Source organism: Otolemur garnettii, unplaced genomic scaffold (assembly GCF_000181295.1).
Source record: "Otolemur garnettii isolate 467f Iridium unplaced genomic scaffold, OtoGar3 scaffold00006, whole genome shotgun sequence".
Taxonomy (NCBI): domain Eukaryota; kingdom Metazoa; phylum Chordata; class Mammalia; order Primates; family Galagidae; genus Otolemur; species Otolemur garnettii.
Genome location: NW_003852401.1, coordinates 14,157,107 through 14,176,408, shown reverse-complemented (window position 1 = coordinate 14,176,408; position 19,302 = coordinate 14,157,107). Strand labels below are relative to the sequence as shown.

At 37.9% G+C, this 19,302-nt stretch overlaps 1 protein-coding gene across 4 annotated transcripts in view; it reads right to left on the bottom strand.

The window, feature by feature from the left end:
- MPDZ (multiple PDZ domain crumbs cell polarity complex component) overlaps nt 1-18,545 on the bottom strand; it is a 168,859-nt gene extending 150,314 nt beyond the window's left edge. For 2 of the 4 annotated variants that reach the window (XM_023508124.1, XM_023508119.1), the window contains exons 1-3: nt 18,460-18,545; nt 16,705-16,770; nt 688-762 (exon numbers count right to left, since the gene is read on the bottom strand). In XM_023508124.1, the coding sequence (XP_023363892.1) occupies nt 688-703 (16 nt within the window). In that variant the 5' untranslated portion in view covers nt 704-762; nt 16,705-16,770; nt 18,460-18,545. The remainder of the gene's footprint in view (nt 1-687; nt 763-16,704; nt 16,771-18,459) is intronic. The other 2 variants (XM_023508115.1, XM_023508116.1) reach the window with 1 other exon arrangement.
- Between the last annotated feature and the right edge of the window lie 757 nt (nt 18,546-19,302).

Sequence of the window (19,302 nt, the reverse complement as noted above, 5' to 3'; positions counted from 1 at the left end):
AAAAAAAAAAAAAAAAAAAAAGATTTTCCATTAGTTGTACCCAAAGAGTTACCAGGAATATGTAAGGGACTGGAGGGTTGGATGACGGCACATGTGGACTATATCGGATACACCTGTAAACAATTCTGCAAACTTAGTTTTCTAAACCTGAAGAGCAGTGGGGAGAAAAGATAAACACATGCATCTAAGAAATCCAGATATTTCCAACTTAATTTTCTCAAGTAGAAATTAAACTGCTTTGAATGAAGTTTGTCAGTCTGAGTTATTGTTCTTTTTCTGAATTAAGAACTAGAGCTCTGTAAGTTTTGACCTGTCGCAAATAAAAGTAATGGTCTTCTTTCTGTATTAAAAAATACTGTTAAACTTTGAGGTGCTATCCAGAAATAAAAATTAACCCAAATTGAGTTCATAAGTCGGAATTGGACTTATCTTAAGCTTTATTAAAACCATTAATTATGGTATCTCATATGTTTTAACTTTTGCTTGCAACTAACGTGTTTTTATATACTTCAGATGCAACAGTCCCCAAACAGACACATACTTTCCTAGTACAATGCTAGTGGGTAGGGATTTTTTAAATCTAAGTTACTATAGAACAGAATACTGCTATATAGAACATAGATTTCAAAGATCCAGTGGAAGGAATTTCAATTCTTATAAAATTAGGCAGAAAGGAATAAGTCTTACCAATGGTTTCCAACATTTTTTTTCAAAATTCAATGTTCTTCTCTACAGTGACTTAAAATAGAAATTGAAGTAACTCTGAGAAGAAAAGAAATAAAATGAAATGGTTACTTTTTATCAGAACTTTGTAATTGTATTTTAAAACTATTCTAAAAAGCACTTGCTAATGTAACTGAAGACAGTTATCTTCATAAGCAAAAAAAGTAATAATTTTAAAACTTATTCAGAATTGTCTTGTATATATTCACCCATAATGCCTGCATTATGAGATAAAGACATAAATTCTATTTTATTAAATAAGATAGTAGAAGTTTCCAACATATTTCCTTAAGACCTCAGTGCAGAATGTTGTAACCCTGGATTCACTTAAAGATGCTTAACCGTAGAATAATGAGCTCACTTGAGTCTGTATAAAAAAATTCTGTGGGCAATAATATAAAATGTACACGGTATGAAACTGCCCTCAAAGGCTCACAGTCGTAACTTGGGGGACAAACACACGTACCAATTAGAAATGAATTATGACACTCAAGCAGTACGTGAGAATAAAATACTTTAAATCATAGATGAATATTAAAGAAAAGGAAGCGTGGTGTTAAGTTTTTCAAAGGTTTTCAAAATATCTTGACTATAATGTTCTCCTCTTTCCTGTTCAAAGGCCTTTTCAACTCCTTTAATCTACGCAGATATCATCTTTCTACGACGACTGAAACTAGACACTTTGAAGTATTCGATACAGATCTGCACTTGCCAACACCCACATCACTAACCCATCTTCAGCCTCTGCTGGCCAACGATCCTGCACAACTGTCTCCATGGTTCCACCTAGTCTTCACCTCGAAAACCCTAAGTCAACAGGTAGTCAGTCAGTCATTCCTTCAATCAAAAAAAGGAATGGTCCATCGTCCATTTTCATCCTTCGTTTGGAAGGTGAAATAGGGTATTGCTCCGAGAAAGAACAAGTTGCTCCTTGTTACCTCTTCAACACAAAATACATTTGGCAAAAAAGGAAACATGTGATGGAGATGAGCAGATGCACAGAACATCAATGCCTGCAATTAGCTCTGTGTAATAACAGAGAACAGTACTTGTTGACTTTCCTTATCCCAGTTTAGAATATACTATTTAAAACACCAACTCCATTTCAAATGTCAAATTTCTCAAACACTGGCACCCTGGTGTCAGGAAAAGAGGCCACTGGCTCTGACCTGGAATTGAAACTTAAATAACAGCATGGCCTTGAACAAAGAGCTTATCTTCTCAACCTCAGTTTCCTAAAAACCAAACTTAGTCCTTGAGTATACTATGTTCCCAAAGGCAGACACTACAGGGTTTTGTGAAACCTAACAGAGACATCTTAAAAATATGTTAGTAGGGGTTGTGCCTGTCGCTCAGTGAGTAGGGTGTCAGCCCCATATACCAAGGGGGGTGAGTTCAAACCCAGTTCCAGCCAAACTGCAACAACAAAAAAATAAAAATAAATAAATAAAATATGTTAGTAGGGCCAGGTGCAGTGGCTCATGCCTGCAATCGAAGTACTCTGGGATGTCGAGGTGGAAGGATTGCTTGCATTCAAGATTTCAAGACAAGCCTTATCTCTACTAAAAACAGAAAACAGAAAAATTAGCCAGGTGTTGTTGCAGGCACCTGTAATCTGTTACTTAGGAGGCTAAGGCATGTGGATCTTTGAGCCCAGGAGTTTGAGGTTGCTGTCTAGCCTGAGGCAACAGAGTGAAAAATCTGTCTCAAAGGAAACAAAAGTAATTTTTTAAATTCTTATTTACAAAGAAAATATAATATTCTTTCATAAAACAGCCTACTACTAGGTATCCCCCTTCAAAAAAAATTAACTCCTGACAATTAAATAATAAACATAAAGATTGGTCAAAATAATGAGGCCCAGGTCTACAAAGGTATATTTAACTAAGTAGTCTAGGAGGAAGCATGATAACAACAAAAAAACATGGACTTATGAGTCTCTTGACCTCAATTTAAATTTCACCTTGACCACTTTCCTAGCAACGTGCACGTATCTTTTTTAAATCTTGATCTCTGTTCACAAATGAATGACATTTACAAAGTTTTGAATGGACAAAATTATAGACATGAGTGCTTAGCATGCACGAAAAAAAATTAGCTCTATCCTCTTTGCCCTACGAAACATTGATTCACAAAGATAGGTGGTATTCATGATGGGGGCAGCTTATGGGTTTAGAAGCTCATTGATTTATAAGGAATCTGCAGAGAAAGTACACAGTAGGCAGTTCCCAACAGAGAAAAACACTGTTGTCCAAAAGCTCACCTACAAGTCAGTTGTTCTGAAATAAAATTACTTTTTCTTCCCCCAAGAAACTCTTATAAAAGTTGAAAAAAGCCAGTTCAGCCTTAAACCACTAACAGTAGCTCCCAGATGAGAAATTTACTCCCCTGTAGTTGTGATTAAAAAAAAAAAAAAAAATTACAGTTCCACATTTTCTTTTTTCTACCTTGATGCCCCTAAAAATAATGCACTGTTTTCTTTTGTTTTGTTGTTGAGTTTTTCAGGGTATTTTACTGCTAACAACCTTGACAAAGAGGTAAGAATTACCCAAAGGGGAAAAACAAAGTTCTTTTTTATGTGTTTTAGTCCTATCCCAAGGATTCAGTATTAATTATAAAAAAACTCATTTGGAATCACAGAATTTCTGAGATGGAGAGATTGAGTCCACTCTCTTCAAATTGCAGCCGTGAATTCTCCTCTTTGCCCTTCTGTCCATTTCCACACGATGTGGAAAACTAAGGATCCCTGGGTAAGAAGAGTGGGTCAGGCTGATGAGTGCAACAAAGAACATCTGACATGGAGGAAGAATGCAGATGTCTGAGGATCTTTCTGGGAAATTCATGCTGGCAGTGATGATGACAAGTCAGAGGGGCAATGAGAGAGGAAAGGAGCTGTGCTATGGTAACAAGGAGGCTGATGCTAACGCTGGAGCAGAAGCAGCAATAACAGCAAACACATAGTACCTCCCACATGTACGGCTCTGTCCAAGTAAGTCCTTTAACCCTCACACAATCCTCTCACTTCACAAATGAAGAAACTGAGGCATGGGAAGGCTAAATAACTTGTCTGAGGCCACACCATGAGTCAGCCAGGATTGGAACACAGACAGTCTTGCTCTAGAGCCCACAGCTTAACTTCTACAATATGCGGCCTCTTGATAGGAGAAAGATTCACCTTACCATTCTCTTCCTTGTTCCAACATTCAAAACTGCCACACAGACTATGTTCTATAAAAGGTGAAACTAAAGGAAGAAACGGGGACCCAAAGCGAATGAAATCTGATATGGAACAGACTGGTAGAGACATTCACATTAGCCGAGGGTCCACAGAAGGCATAAAGAAGTTAGAGTTATATATTTTAGAAATCACTGGTAGGTGTATGAAGAAAGATCAGTAATATCCATAATATGTAATATTCATAAATGTTTAAACAACACTCTTAAAATTCAAGATTTTAAGAAATATCTTAAATAAGAAATAAGCCAACTTATATCAATATTTAAAGTACATTCAAAACCATAGCTGTTATATTCCAAGGTGCTAAATCCCTCAACACAATGAGAGTTAAAATACACAATGTACTATTGTAATTGTTCTGCTGTGTTGTTAATTATTATTGTTCGTCTCTTATTGTGCCTAATTTATAACTTAACTTTTATCATAGATACATTTGTTTAAGAAAAAAACATAGTACAGGCATACCTCAGAGATATCTGGGATTCAGTTCCAGGCTACCACAAAGTTAGTCCTACAAAGCATATTAAAGATATGTTTAAAGTATACTATGGTCTATCTGGTATGCAGTAGCACTATGTCTGACAAAGCAACCACACACATACTTTAATTTAAAAATATTTTATTGCTAAAAGTGCTAACAATTACCTAATCCTTCAGCGAGTCTTAACATTTCTGATGGTTGGTGAAGGGGCTTGGCCCCATGGTGTTTACTGTTGACTGATCAGGGTGTGGTTGATGCCATTTCTTAAAATAAAATGACAATAAAGTTTGTTGCATCAATTGATTCATCCTGTCATGTAAGATTTCTCTACAGTATACAAGGCTGTTTGATAGCATTTTACTCACAATAGAACTTCTTTCAAAATTGAAATCAATTATCTCCAGCCCTATGCTTTATAAACCGAGTGTAATATTCTAAATCCTCTGTTGTCATCTCAACAATTTTCATAACATTTTCACCAAGATTAGATTCCAGCTCAAGAAACCACTCTTTGTTCATCCATGAGAATCGACTTCTTATCTGTTCAAGGTCCACCGTAAATGGAGCAACTCAGTATCCCCGTCAGGCTCTACTTCTAATTCTAATCTGCTATTTCCACCACATCTGCAGTGACTTCCTGCACTGATGCCTGGAACCTGGCTAAGTCATTCAGGTGGGCTGGAACCAATTTCTTTCAAACTTTTGTTAACGTTTATATTTTGATGACCTCCCATAAATGAAGAACATTCTAAATGACACCCTTTCCAAAAGATTTTTCATTGAATTTCCCCAGATCCATCAGAGGAATCACTATCTTTGGCACTTACAGCCAAAGGAAATGCATTTCTTAAATAAGAAGACTTAAAAGTCAAAATTATGACTTGACTCACAGGCTGCAGAATGGATATTGTGTCAGCAGGCATGAAAGCAACATTAATATCTCTGTACCTCTCTATCAGAGATTGTACATGACTAGGTGCATTGTCAATGAGCAGCAATTTATTTTAAAAAGAATTTTTTCTGAGAAGGTCTCAATGGTGGGATTAAAATATTCAGTAAACCATGCCATACATATATGTGCTGTCATCCAGGCTTTATTGTTCCATTTATAGAACACAGAAGAAATAGATTTAGCATAACTCTTAAGAGCTTTAGGATTCTGGAAGTGATAAATAAGCATTGTTTTCAACTTCAAACCACCAACTGCATTCGCCCCTAACAAGGGAGTCAGTCTTTCCTTAGAAGCTTTGAAGCCAGGCATTGACTTTTTCTCTCGAGCTATTAAGTCCTAGATGGCATCTTCTAATATATGGGCTTTTCAATCTATATTGAAAATCTGTAGTTTAAGGTAGCCACCTTCTTCAGTTATCTTAGCTAGATCTTCTAGATAACTGGTTGCAGCCTCTATATCATCATTTCCTGCCCCACCTTCCTTAAACTTCATAAACCAACTCTCCTAGCTTCAAAATCTTTTCCTGCAGCTTCCTCATTATAGGGCCTTTCCATGGAAACTTAAGGGAATGTGTGGCTGGTTTGATCTTCTATCCAGACCAGGGGTCCTCAAACTTTTTAAACAGGGGGCCAGTTCACTGTCCTTCAGACCATTGGAGGGCCGGACTGCAGGTCCCAGGATGAGTCGGCTGCTAAGCAGGACAGGCAGTGGCAGCAAAAACACCCAGCGGGCCGGATAAATGTCTTAGGCGGACTGCAAGTGGCCCGCGGGCCATAGTTTGAGGACGCCTGATCCAGACCATTATAAATTTCTTCCTATCAGCAGTAAGTTTATTTCTTTCTCATCATTCATGTGTTCACTGGAGTCATCCTTTAATTTCCTTTAAGAATTTTTCCTCTTCCTTTAAAAGTCAGCTACCTGGCACAAGAAGGTTAGCTTTTAGCCCCTGTTGGCCTTTGACATGCCTTCCTCACTAAGCTTAATCGTTTACTCCAACTTGCACTTGGACACTTGGAGGCCACTGCAGAGTTATTAATCGGCCTCATTTCAATATTGTCATCATGTGTCATGGAATATAGAGGTCAGAGAAGAGGGAGAGGAAGAGGAACAGTCAACCGACAAGTCAGAACACACATTTACTGTTAAGTTCATCATATGGGCACGGTTTGTGTCACCCCAAAACAACAGAACTGTAACATCAAAGATCACTGCTTGCAGATCACCATAATATAATATGATAATAATGAAAAATCTGAAGTTGTGAAAATTACCAACATGTGACATAGAGACAATGTAAGCACATGCATTTGGAAAAATCACACCAACAGACTTGCTGGATGCGTCGTTGCCATAAATCTTCAATTTGTAAAAATGCAACATCTGTGAGGCACAATAAAATGAAGGACATAAAATAAGGTATGCCTGTATACATAGGGTTGGGTCAGTATCTTAATTTCACTAAGCTACTGGGGTCTTGGAATGTATCCCCTGTGTTCCAAGTGGGAGAGGCTGTATTCAAATCATACAGAAAATAGTAGCTCCCTGCTAGCTGCTAATCATGTGTTCTGTTTGTAGCCATATCACTATTTGGTTATAACTGAACCTAAAATCTATTTCAGCAGCCTTAGCACCCAAAACTATGAGACATATCAACAATGGATCAATGAATTCAGTACTTGTTAACTATCATGGTGGCAGACAATCACAGTCTACCCACATTAACACCATGTGAGTGGGGACTCTGACTATCTTGGCCCCTACAATATCTTCCAGTGACTGGCACATTCTTCTACTTTTCTAAATAACCCAACAGAAAGAAAGAGGTGGAGGTCTTACTCAAGGTCACACAGTGAGTAGAGAACCTGGACTTGAACCCTACTGTGTCTGAGTGTAAATCTCAAACTCTATCATACTACCAAAAATCACAGGGTGGAGAAATATTCTCAAATTTTATATTAAAAAAAGATGACAATGAAGGTACAGAACAATGTATTATATTACCAGTATTTGTATAAAGTCACCCTACATGTTTATAAAAGCACTGACTTTCTGTAACTTTTTCAGACACTAGTAGGGCTTGTGGCAGGGTTGAGGAAAATGAAAGAAACTTACTCCGCACTGTTTTTCTTTTTGTATGTTTTTTTAAATATTGTATCTTAGCATAGGTTTTCCATATTTATCAAATAAAAATATAAAGTGCCTAGTTAAATTTCAATTTCAGGTAAATGAATAACTGTTTAGTGTATATCCCATGCAATACTCGGGGCATATTTATACTAAAAATTGATCGGTTATTTATCTGCAATTCAAATTTAACTGGGCATCTGTTATTTTATCTTGCAACCCCTTTACGTAAGTATTAGCCTAGAAAAAAATTAAATGTTACAAAATCATTTTAAGGCCTTTCCCGTTTCCTATTATAATTTCAATATAATGACAAGAGTTGCCAAATCCTTAATGAATCTCTAAAGATTTTACCTGTGATCATATGATTTCACAACAACTATTTGATAACACTAGTGTTAGCAGGGAATAAAAATCAAAGAGAACACGTGGTGTTACTCAGAAACAGGAACTGATTAATTAACTAATCATTCCACTTTCCAACAAATTGTACTAGCAACATGTAGGCACAGCTTTTATGCAGTATAGAATCCGTGTTGGAAACATAAAATGAATCTCTCTGTCTGATGCAGATTATATGGCAACCAACAAGTGAAAATATGTTTTATGCTAAAAATAACTCTATGAAGAGAAACTGCCCCAAATGCATACAATTTTCTAGTTATCTTAAACAATTCTGACTGGAAAAGGAATACAGCATTAAAAGAGCTTGCTGCAATGGCTTGCAGCTTGTCAAGTGGCTCAGCATCTGTTATTGAAATGAAATTTAGCATTTGCTTCATTCATCGCTGCCTTAGCATTACCTGAAATTAGGGGACAAAGGCTGGCTGTAGTCTGTTGCAGGTAGAGCATCACGAATTCAACTGTCTCTGACAGCAATACTTACACATTTTCAGTCAAAATTCCTGCTTTGGGGAACATTACTGAACTACTGCTCCAAAAGCACAGAAACGTCACAGCCCCCACCCACACCGTACAGTCATCCAAGAGAAAACTCGAGGCCCTTTCTCAGCATCTGTTCTCGTGAGTTTCTCCCTCACTTTTAAAGAATTTGAGCAAAAATGCATTCATAAACACAATTTTTATTTTCAAGTTGACATGTATAAATCTGTCCAAACTTCTCCCATAATAACAGAACTTACTAATTCTATTTTGTTCCCCAAAAGAAATCAAGTATCAAGGAATCTTATCTTTACAACCTACTTCAAAGGCCGATTGAAATGTACATATTCCATTCATTCCTTTATAAAGCTGTAACGTTAAGTGACCTGTCTAATGAGAAAGTGCTGAGGAGGTCAAGAGATGTGAAAACAACTCAAAATCTGTAATTTACTGAATCAGCAAATATGCCCAGGGCACCTACAAGACCGGCCTGTGGTAGGGTGGCAGAATTAGAGAAATGAGGACACCAGGAACTCACATGCAGGGGAATCAAAGAAAAAGAAATAAACAATTAAAATACAGGAACATAAAAGAATGGTACTGAATCCAGACTGAGGAGTCAGAGAAAGCTTCCTGGAGTCATGGACCCCTGCACAGAGTCCTAAAAAACAGGTAGGAATCAGTCAAACCAAAAGGTGTAATAAAAGAGCTCCCCACATAAAGGCAGGAGCACATGGCACCTTCTGAGCACTGCAACGAGTTCCTTACATGGTACCTGCATTGAGGCTGAATGAAAAGGAAAGGCCAAGGTGATAAGGCTGGAGATGGGAGTAAAGGCCAAATTAGTGAGAGCCCCTATGCCGTGCTTAAAAGAGTCTAGAGTTAATCTGTAATTTATTTTTGGAAAGTGGGTAACATAGTCAGATTATGTTTGAGAAAGAGCACTCTGGTGATGGTGTGGAAAACACACACAAAGCAAAACAAGAGAAGCTAGGAGCAAGGAGGCCAGGTAAGAGGCATTTTCAAAAATAAAGATGAAATAAAGAGGACAGAATCAAAAATTAAGGGCTCTAAGTAACATGAGTTGGTAATATGGAGGGTAAGGAAAATGAGTCTAGGATTAATCTCATCTTTTTTGATGAAGAATAAAACTAAAAGGAATAGGGCAGGGGTGGGACTATTCTAGAAATATCTTTCTGATCAAGAGTTCAAACAGCTGAGTAATACGCAGTAGCACCTTACGCTGCTGCTCTGGACTGAAGCCTCAGACCTAACGTGCATGATTTGGGAGATGAGTCTTTCAGGAAACAATTAAGGTTACATGAGATAAGGGTGGGGTCCTAAGCCAATAGAATTCATCCAACAGGGAGAAAACCTAGAGAGAAAGAGAGAGAGCAGACCAAAGACCAAGTGAGGATACAGGCAGTGGGAACTGTCTGTGAGGCAGGAGGACAGCCCTGACCAGAAGCCAGACCCTGTAATTATCAGACCTTGACCATAGATTTCTCATACTCCAGAACTGTGAAAGAGTCATTTTGTGTCGCTTGAGTCCCCTGGTATAGGTAATCTGTGCTACCAGGGGTCCTCAAACTATAGCCCGCGGGCCACATGCAGCCCACCGGGTGTTTTTGCTGTCACTGCCTGTCCTGCTTAGCAGCTGACTCATCCTGGGCCTGTAGTCCGGCCCTCCAACGGTCTGAGGCACAGTGAACTGGCCCCCTGTTTAAAAAGTTTGAGGACCCCACGATCCTTCACCCCTCTCCTCCACCATAAAACCCAGGGAATCAGAATCAGCTTCCTTACTCAAGGGAAGCCAGTCCACATACAATCTAAGTGCTGACCTGAAAAGTAAAAATGGACCAGAGTCTCTCTCAGGAAGGTAATAGATATTGACAGAACAAGCCGATTAGTGGTTGAGCAAGCGCTGAGAAGACAGAAGGCTGAGTAAGAAAGACATGGAGAAGTTAAAATAGGATGCGTGCAAGCTGAAGTCATGAGAGAGCAATACAAACCAGCCGATGGAGACAGAACAGAACTGACATCAGGAGAAGGGCAAACATTGCTTGGGAGACCAGTACAGTCATGAGAGGGAAGTGGAGTAATTGGTCCCAGGGACACCCAATCACCGGAGCCCACTTCGCCAGAGGCACGCTGTATGAGGCTCTGCTCGCTCCACCCAAACACACCTGACTATTACGGCTTGCTTCAGCACAGCACCATGTCACCACATCCTGCACAGGCCAGCCCTCAGGTTTCCCTGCTTAGGAAAGGCCATTCCTCCTTCACTTCACTTGAACACTACTTCCAGAAAGGTTTCAGGAAGCTCACAAACAAAGGTAGGTAATAAGACTACGAAGATCCCTAAGAATCCTCCAGAATAGTTACATCAGAAAATGAGACGGAGAGAAGCTCCGACTCTGGGAGGCAAATAAAATACTATAAAGTCTTCTGTTTTGCTCAGAGCCTGAGAGAAGCCACCAGCTTGCAACCAAACAAAATATGGATCCACTGTTGAAAAAAAGAAATATGGGATCTAAGTGACAAGTGGTTCATATTATATAAATGAAACTACCATAACTATAAACACTATTTACAATTAATAAAAATACTTCTTGGTAGAAAATTCCATTCATAGGAATATGTAAGTGCTCTCACTTCCAATTCCACTAAAAAACTAAGCCAAATATGAATATTAAAAATTTAAGATACCACTAAAAAATCAATTAGAATATATATAATTGATATATCAAGAGGAGGAAGAATGAATACAAAATATTCAAGCAATCTAAAAGAGATTGTGAATGAATAAAAAAGAAAAAGCATAGCAAACAAAAAACACAAATGGAGGAAGTAGAATAAACCTAGACATCTATATTCATAATAAATTTGAATTGGTCAACTCATTTATTAAAGAACATACAATCTGGATGTCAATGTGACATTGTGAGTTACAGAAAAATGTATCTATATTTTTAAAATAATAAATATGTGCTACATACAAGTATAAATCTACTTCCATTATTTCAATCACAGTAGTAGCTTTTAGGAGTATACAGATAGAAGTGGAATCCTCAGATAAGGGACGGGTCAAAGGGGGAATTTAGTTTGTTTTTTTAACAAATCATTTAATATATCTCAGAGTGTTTCAAAATTACACATATAAAAAGCAACTGGGTTGAAATATTTATGGATAAAAATGAGCAATGTCTGAAATTTGCCTGAAAGAAATGGCAGGGGACGAGGAAACGGCTCACAGTAAAGAAATAAAACCGGCTATAAATGGTCGTAAAACTGAATGATGACTAGAACGAGGATTCGTCAAGGGTACCTGCCTTCCGCTACATTTGGAATTTTTCATAATACTAATTTTAAAACTATGGCAATTAAAACGTGAAAATGTTAACAATATCTAGTTTTAGAAGCTAAGATCAGAGATAATTAGTTCACTCTTTATAATTCATAATATTTTCAAATCCTCCCTCCATCCTTTTTCAGGGGAAAAACAAATCACTTCAAACTACTAATTTACTGGGGAAAAGTTTTTTGTTGTTGTTTTGTTTTGTTCTTAGTCATTGGTAAAGGTTCTCAGAAAAACAGTTTCCTCAGCTAGACCACTTAAATCTGGCAAAACTAAGAGAAATGTTGTGAAAAGATTTCCTCAAAATTTCGTACCTCACAAGGAACCATTTTCAGCTTTACCGGTGGAAACGAAGCTTTATTCTCATTTTCTGATGGCTACTCCACTCCCGCCTTCACTGGGCATTTTGAGCGAGAGCCTCAGAAACAAACGCTTGTAGCCCTGGATCGGTCAAGTCCACATCACGCGTCAGGACGCACAGACCTACTCTTGCTGTTCTAGTTTTGAACTTATATACGGTGGGAACCAAAATGTCACCTTTGGGAAGGATGGATGAACCTAAAAGAGGATCTCAAATCTGCCTCCATTGTAAGAAAGTTTATTTATCTTTCGTGAGTACACAGATGAAATTCAGTGTTAATGAATGGTCTCAGAATATGTGCAAACTAATACTAAAATATGGAGAAGTGGCATATTCATCCACAATAATGCAAATATACATAAATCAAAATCATCACTTTGACCAAGAATCCACATACTCTAAAAAAGTTTTGGTAAAAATAAAACCATATGATTCCTTTTCCTAGTAGTTTCCTAAAGCAGGCTGGGGGTCAGGGGGAGGGGTTCCTACTAAAAATGAAAATGTATATAATATAGAAATTAAAATATATTATTATTATAGGTACACTCAGAAAACAAATGTATTTACGCTAACAAACATGTTCATTAAATTTACTTTGGTTTTGACAGTTACTTTTATTTTTAGGATTGTTGGCCTGAAGTGAAAATGCTCTTTATCCTTTTAGAAAGTATACATGATCTTTCATTAATTGCAGATTCCCTAAAACATACAGATAGTAATTTTATAAAGAAGTTTTACCAGATTCATACTTAGTTCCAGAACTACACCTTTAAATTCTATGTTGTGATGCATTTTAGTTAAGTGCCCTTATTTACTGCCTACACTCAACAAGAAAGTCAGTTCAATTTTAGAGCAGAAATGAATCTCAACAAAAAGGTAGATGACAAACTAAAGCTCACTGAGGTCTCATTACATAACAAATCAGCGCCCTGTCTGAGATTAGAACCTTAGGCTGCTGCTACTCAGCTGACTGCCTGTCAGGCTGAACTTCCCTTTTCAAAAAATACACTAGCCAAATCAATTCTGTTCATGCTCCATTGTATTATATTTATTTATTTCCCCCTCAACTCTCACCCATACTTTAAAAAGAGTCTAAAATACACCTTAGAGAACCATGGATTCCACTACTTTTTCTCTGGGTATCCACTTTTACATACTTTCCATCCATAATGATCTTCTAGTACATTCCTATAGAATAGGGACCTCCCCTGCCCCCAAATTAAGTCACACCAAACAAGGGTGACTCAGGGGAGATTTAAGTGCTCTGAGAATTAAGAGCCAGCCTCTCTTGTTCTCTCACTCCCTAGTTAAACTCAAGGAATTTAGATTGTTGGACAGTTTGCCTCTGTTTGCTGTTCATGTTTTCAGTGTTAACAGACAAGATGCAACATGCCAGACATATTTCTGGACAGAGCCAGGCAGGAATGAAGGCAGGGGGATTCCTTCAAGGGTCGCCCTTCCACATGAGTGACAATGTGTCATTGTTGGACCCCAGAGGCAGCTAACTCCCCATAAAGCTCTCATTTCAACCATGTTACTTCCTTAGGGGAAACCTAAAACATGTAGAATGATTAACTTTATGCAACAGAATTCTCCAGTGCAATTCCTACGTTAGCAACGAATTCTCCAGAGAAATTACTCAGGGCTCCCACCTCCTGCCCTTTTGCCTGTCTGGAATGAGGCAATCCTCCAATGAGCCCAGGCAGACTGTGTCCTTGGTGCTTGTAAAAAACATGGGTACTCAACACTTACCCATGGGACCCAGAAACACAGCTGGCAGCTGCTCTCTGCTAGGACTGATCAACTAGAGGTGGAGGTGACCGTACAGAAGATGTCTGTCATCTCTCTGCTACCTTCTCAGACAGAATTTTCACTAAGTTTGTGAGAACATAGCAGATGACAGACAGCTTGTCAACTAGGTCTGAGTGACTCCTTGGGGTAAAGCCCACAGGATAGTGAATAGAGACACTATTTCCGGTACAGACAAAACTTTGGAAAAGGGAGGTAGGAGGGAGAACGGAATATTATAGCTTCAACTTCTCTCCGCACCCAACCTCAAGTTTACACTCTTCACCCAAGTTCATTTTCTAGAGCTTTCCCCCAACTCTTAAAATAAATCTATGTCCACCACTATCCTATTATTGTTCCAAATTGCTTCTCTGGTTCTGGAATCTTTTCTACAAAAATTATGAAGAGTGGTGTCTATCATGTCGCCCACTAAGATATCACTGAGCTATAAGTACTGCACATAATTAGATATTTTTATCCTTCCCCATCAATCAGTGCCTCCTAAATTCAGTTTGTGGCTTTCAAGATTTCCCTTTGATGCATCTGAATAAGAAAAAAGATAAAGTTTACAAACTTTACTCAAGAAAGGCAGGCTCAGATTTCTGATCTGAAGTCCCTTGGGAAGAAAACAAAGTATTGGAATAATATTTAACGTGGATATTTTTCTCTCCTATAGCACTGACTATGCTTGTAGTGACTAGTGGTTTGTAACCCTTGTTGGTTTAGTTCCAATTCTGCACAGAAAATTACCAGACATACTGAAAAGGCATTGTGAGCAAACACTCTTGCTCTGAGGCCCCTTTTTACAATACTTTTCATGGAGCAATTCCAAACCCTTAAATTTAGCTGGCACAAGAAATTGACATTTTTTTCAAATATCAATTCTTAATTTTATAAGAAAATTTTGTGAGTTTTTACTATTTCCACACATAGTCATTTGTAAATATTACATTTTACAAATGTAGAAGATGAGAGTCAAAAGAGATTACTAACCTTCTTAAAGTTACCTAACCCAGACCTTTTATTAAACAATCATATTCCTATAGCAATTATTGTGTGGGATGTTTAAAGGTCTATGAAATAACATCTACAATCATCTGAACAGTTACAGCCAAAAGTAATCTCACTCAGCTAAGATTTGGGGACAGAAAGGGAGAAGGAAGAAGGAATTAGGAATTAAGAATAAAGAAGATTTATAAGTCTCACCCTGACAAGATCCTCTAAGTTAAAAACTGTTTAAACTTGGTCATTTTGCTGATTAAAACAAACAAATTTTATTCCTCAATCACAAATACACCACAAAATACTTCCTCCAGGAGGCAAAACTTTGAAATATATATTCATCATTGGAATGTCTAAAATGTAGGCTTGGTTGCAATCCACAAATTAAAGCTACAATCAATCATTTGGTGCTCCTGGAAAAATGCCATCAAATAAAAATTAATAATAAAATTGTATTTAAGAATTGTTCTTGCATCTACTATAATAACGATTTTCCCAGAGAATAATCTCCATAAGTGAATTTTTCAGGCAATGAAACTGGCATCAGTTGTACTGTTTGATTGGAACTGTTTATTTGTGAAACAGTTTGCACATATCCCTGTTTTCTTAAAATGTATGTGCTTTACACACATGTATTTCCTTTAATCCTATCAATAACTCCGTACTAGGTATTTCCATTTTCAGATAATAAAATTGGAGCTAAGAAAGACAGTGTTTTCCCCTACATTCACAAAGTTTTCTCTGTTTTTGAGACAAGGTCTTGCTCTATTGTCCAGACTAGAGGGTGGCGGCAACATCATAACTCACTACAGCCTCTCACTCCTGGGCTCAGGAGATCCTCCTGCCTCAGCCTTCCAAGTAGCTGAGACTACACGCTCTTGCCATCACACCCAGCTAATTTTCCTTCTTCTTTTTCTTTTTTTTTAAGAGATGGAGTCTCTCACTACGTTGCCCTAGCTTGGTCTTGAAGCAATCCTGGCTTCAAGCAATCTTCCCGTATTAGCCTCCCAAAATGCTGAGATTACAGATATGAGTCACAGTATGTGGCTTTAAAGAACATTCTATTATTTTATAAGTTATAAGACCCTGGGTAAAATTCTTAGCTTCTGTAAACTACTCTTTCCTATTTGTAAAGCACACAAAAACATACACCTGGAAGCAATAACCATATCAAATCTATTACTATTTTTACTTTATCACTGTCTATACACTAATATCTCTATTTTTATTGTTTTCAACTGCTATCAGACTAAGCAGGATTACTAAATCAGTAACTCCTTAACACAAATCAAAATTGATCATTTCTGGGTTGGAAATTGCCAATTTTTCACCTATGCAGTCAGTACACAGCTTTACATCTTTTTCATTGTTGAAAGCTGTATGAATTATACTGCACTGTTCCTCAAAGAAGCAGAAAAATAACCAAGACTTGAAAACTCCAAAATTCAGTTTAGTCAAAGTTCCGACATTTAAAAGTATTAAGTTATCTACCAGAAAAGACAGATGGAGAAGAATAGATTTGAAGTATGGCAAGACTCACATAAAGAAACAGGAAAGGAAAGGAAGAAGAAATAATGAGCTGAGGAAGCTAAAAGGGAGAAGAGACAGGAAGATGATGGAGCATCAAGATAATTTAGAAAACTCTGGGAAAATTCCTGAGCATTCATCGGGCTAAGAGGAGGTAGAGGCGGGTGGTGTGGACTAAGGCTACAGATGCACAGGAAGAACTGAGTCATTTTCCCACCAAAGTGAAATCTGATCTCAAAGAACTCCAATTCTTTTTTCTTCCACTCACCAAGTAGCCAAGCACACAGATTCATTAACTCAGAGTCACCTTCCTTGTTAGCCAGTTGTCAGAATCCTATAAAGTACACAAAAGTGCACAGAAAATGGAAGATTCAGACATTATTAAACAATATTAGCATCAGAATGGCTAAGTGGTGTCATTTCCTACTTTCAAGAAAATCTATAGAAACTAAAGTTATATAGATCTAGTATCAATACATAGAACACCCATATATAAATAATGTGTATAACACATTCTAATAAAACACAGCATCTAATTCAACAAGTATTAACTGATCACTTACACCTCCTAGGCATGAGACATAGGAAGATACTTGCACAGGGTCCTTCCATTCTCATTCAAATAAACAAGTATCTTCAAATCTAATTTTGTAGTCATGATGTTATGTTCATTAATTGACGTAAGAGGACCATGTCAAATTCTAAAAACATCAGGCCCCCAACAAGTCTTTATCTGCTGCTGTCACTGAAGCACAGGCCAGAGAAGAATAAGGACAGGTACCTAACTTTGACACTCTCAAGTTTGTGAAAAACAGTACAGGCAGTTCCCGAAGTACAAACATCTGACTTAGGTACAACTTGCACTTACGAATGAGGCTGTTACAGGTAATAGGTAAATGTACCTGTCCCCACTGACATAGAAATAAAACTCAAGAACAAACCTATCGGATCTATTTCATTTGTAACCCGGGGACTGCATGTGAGTAATTACACTCCAATGTAAGGGTCTAATTTCTTTTTTTTTTTTTTGCAGTTTTTGGCCGGGGCTGGGTTTGAACCCGTCACCTCTGGCATATGGGGCCAGAGCCCTACTCCTTTGAGCCACAAGCGCCGCCGGGGTCTAATTTCTAAGTACAGAGAAATCCAATACTGTCAGCAAGCATCAGAAAGAATGTGAAAGACATGTGACACATGAATTATTCTGAAAGATAAACGCATTAGGAGAGCATGGGAGAGAGGCTATTCTGAAAGATAAACAGATTGGGAGAGTATGGGAGAGAGGCATGAAAAGGAAAGGCATTTCTCACTAAGGGAAGGACATCTGCTAACGCGGAGGAACCAGAAGGGACTGGGAGAAATTAATGACCCTGAAGCTGGAGTACTTTGCTCCAGAATGACAGGAGCTAGGAAAGCAATGTTTCCATAGCCTCATTAGAACTTGTCCCTGCAGGCAAGGTAGAGCCTGTAGAGACACTGGAGAGGGAAACTGGAGGGTAGGGAATCGCTAAAATGTGTTTTCTGGAAAAATAATCCTGACAATAGGGTAAATAACTCACCAAAGAGAGGAAAGAAGTAATGATAATCTCAGCTGGGCCCTCACAGGAGGAGAGTCAACAGCCTCAAGACCACGTGTGGCCTCTAGATTCCCACATGTAGCCCCCCACAGACCTAATGTAAACTTCACAGAACCCCTTTATTAAAAGGATTTGTTCTGTAAACTTTGGATTCAGTCAAAAAGCTGCACTCAAGGATCCAGAAAGCCACATGTGACCCCAAGGTCATAGGGAAAGCAATGGAAAAAAAAGAAAGGAGACACAGACTCCTTCATTAGAGGGAATCCGAAAGACTCAATGACCCCTAGATGAGTGTTGGGGGCAGGAGGAATGAGGCAGAGACCGTAATACAGGGTGACTCTCCCAAGGTTTTTAATCTAGGAAACTAGAAATATCAGGACATAATTTAGCTGAAAAAAACAGCAGAAAAAGAAACATCATACGTTTTTAGATAAAGAGATGGAAATTACCCCTTTTAGAGACTCCTTTCTTGATGTGCCTCTAGAAAAAAGGAAATAGAATTTTAATTTCATGAAGGTAGACATGTTTGAGGTAACTGTTGCTTCCTTCTTCTCTTGGTGCTAAAATGGGGGCTGGTGCAGAGTCAGCACTTAGTAAATAGCTGCTGAAAGAATAAATCAGTTACACATGTGGATCTAAGATGAAAAGAACCTGGACATATTAAATATAAAAACAGGGACTCAGAGTTCTCTAAATTGTTGCTGAAGATAAAGGAGGTCAATCAGGAAGAAGGTACAGGTTAATAAGAGAGAGAACCAAGGCTGAAATTCTAGGGCACATAAACATTTATAAAACATGTTTTAGGTAAGAATTATTTTAGTGACAAAAATATTTTAGAACTAAAGACCCCTAATGCCTGATCACTTCAAAAAGAACATACTAATAAACACCCCACTATGGTCAATACATTAGGCAAGGTATAGTGTTACTATTTCTTTAGCTGATACTAAAAAGTGATTCCTATATCAAAGGGAAAACAAATTACTTATGGAAGATAATCTTAATAAGGTCAAATTAAATACAGAGGGAGATAAAAAATACTTCATCTTTTTCTTTTGTTGTTGTTGCAGTTTGGCTGGGTCCGGGTTTGAACCCGCAACCCTTGGTCTATGGGGCTGGTGCCCTACTCACTGAGCCACAGGCCCCACCCAATAAAAACTACTTTAATAAATATCAACTAATCATCTGTGAGATAAATTAAAAATTCCAGTGGGTCCAATTTCAGTCTTTTACACGTGGCTAACCAGTTGTTCTAGCAGCATTTATTAAATAGGATTCCTTTCGTCAGTGCA